At 41.8% G+C, this 2,958-nt stretch overlaps 1 protein-coding gene across 1 annotated transcript; it reads left to right on the top strand.

The window, feature by feature from the left end:
- Window positions 1-33: 33 nt before the first annotated feature.
- On the top strand, window positions 34-2,657 carry LOC108772084 (uncharacterized; the record flags this gene model as incomplete). Its single annotated transcript, XM_018537539.1, has 4 exons — window positions 34-570; window positions 737-1,057; window positions 1,303-1,515; window positions 1,669-2,657. Coding segments are annotated over exons 1-4 (2,060 nt in total), but the record flags the coding sequence as incomplete, so codon positions are not given.
- Window positions 2,658-2,958: the final 301 nt, after the last annotated feature.

Here is a 2,958-nt window from a genome sequence, read left to right as displayed (position 1 = left end):
AAGGGGGTGGGTAAAAGGGCGGGGAAGACAAAAATGGGGGGAGAGAAGAGGGAACAACGGGTGAGGGGAATTTTTTGGAATGTTGCGGGTTTGAAAAATAAGGAGACAGACTTCTGGGAGTTCTTAGGAAATTTTGAAATAATAGGATTGCTAGAGACGTGGATAGATGAAAAAGAGTGGGGGAAGCTAAAGGAAAAAATGCCGAAGGAATGGAGGTGGAAGTGTCAGCCAGCAGATAGGGATAAGAGAAGAGGTAGAGCGAAGGGGGGGATAATTACGGGAATAAGGAAAGAGATAGAGGAAAATAAGGAAGAGCTTGAAAGTAGGGAGGGGATACAAGAAAGAAAGATCATATTGAATGGGGAAAAGTGGAGAGTGGTGACGATTTATAATAGAGAAGGGAGAAAGAAGGGCTTAGAGGATATGCAGGAAGTTATAAAGGAAGAGGAAGGGGGGAAGATGGTGATGGTAGGAGATTTTAATGCAAGGATAGGAAAAGAAGGGGGAGTAAGAACTTTAAGTGGAGAGGAGAAAAGGCCGGAGGAGGGGAAAAGAGTATCAAAAGATAAAGTAATAAACAAACAGGGTAAAGAGTTGCTCAGAATGATAGAAGAGAGATAGAAGGGTGGATGATTTTAAATGGGGAAAAAGTAGGAGATGAAGGGGGAGAATGGACCTATAAGAGAACGGGGGGGGAGATCGGTGAGACTACGGAATTGCAAATTGGGAGGCATAGGAGAAGATAGATAGGTTTGAAATAGGATGTAGAATAGAGTCAGATCATCAGCCGATCATAATAGATTTTGGAGGAAGGTACGCGAGAAAAGAGGAAGTAGCAGATGAGGTAGGAAGGATACAAGATTGGTCAGAAGAAGGTATTAACATATATAAAGAAAAAATAGAGAAAATAGAATGGAAAGGGGAGGACGTGCAAGAAGGATGGGAAGAATTAGAATCGGAAATAAATTCAGCAGTAGTATGGAAAAGGACAGGAAAAAGAAGAGGGCTAGGTGGGAGCCCGTGGTGGGATAGAGAGTGCAGAGAGAAAAAAAGGGAGGTAAATAAAGTAAGGAAACGATATAGGGAAGGGGAAGAAAGGTGGGAAAATTTCATAAGATGTAGAAGGGAGTATAGGGAGGCTTGTAGAGTGAAGGAAGAATTACATAAAAAGAGAGAAGAAGAAGAAATAGAAAATATAAGAACTGAGTCACAAGCATGGAACTTTATTAATAAAGGAAGGAAGAAGAGGGAGGGGATAAGTAAGGAGATCAAAATGATAGATTGGGTAAATACTTTACAAAGGTGTTAGGAGGCGAGGAAGAAAAGAAAGAGGAATCGGGAATAAGGCAGCATATAAACAGAGTAGAAGGAGTGCAGATAAATGAGGAAGAGTTTAAAAATGAAATCAGGAGATTGAGGAAGGGTAAAGCAGCTGGTAGAGATGGAATTAAAAATGAAGCATTGATTTGGGGAGGGGAAAAGATTAGGAAAAAGTGTTGGGGTATTGTTAAAAAAGTATGGGAGGGAGAAGGTCTGCCAGAAAAGTGAAGAGTAGGGGTAGTGGTTCCCATATGGAAAAAGGGGGACAAAAATGTGCCCGGAAACTATAGAGGAATAACTTTAACAAGTATAGGGTATAAGATATACGCAAATATCCTGAATGAGAAGATTGTGCAGGATCTAGATGAGAGGGAGGGGTGGAGTAGATCACAAGGAGGATTTAGAAAGGGAAGAAGTATAGAGAATGTAAAGATCTTGCAGCATATAGTAGGGAAGAGAATAAAAAGTGGAAAAAAGGTGTGGGCGATGTTTATAGATCTGAAGGCAGCCTTTGATAGGATAGATAGAAAGATTCTATGGGAAATGATGAAGAAAAGAGGTATAAGTGAAGATCTAATAGATAGGGTACGGGAGATATATGAAGAAACGAAATTTGTGGTGAAGATAGGAGAGGAAATGTCAGGAGAATATCGGGTAGAAAAAGGAGTAAGACAAGGATGCCCTTTGAGTCCCACCCTTTTTAATATATATATAGCGGATTTAGAAGAAGAACTAAGGAAAGGAATAGGGGGGGTCAGAGTTGAAAGAGACAAGGTCTGGTCGTTAGAATATGCAGACGACATTGTGATATTCGCGAAGGAGGAGGGGGGGCTAAGAGCAATGATGAGGGGTGTAAAAGGGTATCTAGAAAGAAAAAAATTAGAGTTAAGTGTGGAAAAATCGAAAGTGATGGTATTTAGGAAGAAAGGAGGAAAAGAAAAAGAAAGGTTCTGGTGGTGGGGGGAAAAACGGATGGAAGAGGTAAAAGAGTACATATACTTGGGGTATGTGATAACACGATATGGAGGGGAAAAAGAACAAGTAAGAGATAGGATAAGGAAAGCGACGATTGCGATGGGATGGGTGTGGGGGTATGGGGAAAGGAAATTTAAGGGAGATGTACGATGGAGACTCAAACTCTTTGATAGCATAGTGAAGGGGATATTATACTACGGAGTGGAGATATGGGGTTATAGGGAGTGGAAGGAAGTAGAGGCCCTGCAAGAAAAGTATTTGAGATGGATCCTAGGGGTGGACAGAGTAACACCGGGATACATAGTGAGGGAGGAATTGAGGAGGAATAAATTGAGAATAGAGACGGGGTGGAGAGCGGGAAGGTATGAGGAAAGATTGGAGAAGGGAGAGGGGGGAGAGATAGGGAAAAGATGTATGCTGGAAAGGAGAAAGAATGAAAGAGAAGGAGAGATGAGTATGTGGACAGAGGAGAGCATAGAGAGAAGAGATTATTTGTGGAGGGGGGGAGTAAGTCAGGAAGGGATGAGTGAGTGGGGAGTAGACAAATGGGAGCGTGTGAGAGAGAGAGATATAGAGGTAGATGAGCAAGTGAGAGGAGAGAAAGTAAGAGGATCGAGGTTGTGTGTAGATTATAAAAGAGTAAATGATTTAAGAGCGCCGGAA

The sequence above is a fragment of the Cyphomyrmex costatus genome, unplaced genomic scaffold (genome assembly GCF_001594065.2).
Source record: "Cyphomyrmex costatus isolate MS0001 unplaced genomic scaffold, Ccosl1.0 scaffold1773, whole genome shotgun sequence".
Lineage (NCBI taxonomy): Eukaryota > Metazoa > Arthropoda > Insecta > Hymenoptera > Formicidae > Cyphomyrmex > Cyphomyrmex costatus.
Note: the sequence above shows the minus strand (reverse complement) of the source record. Positions and strands in the feature narration are given on the sequence as shown.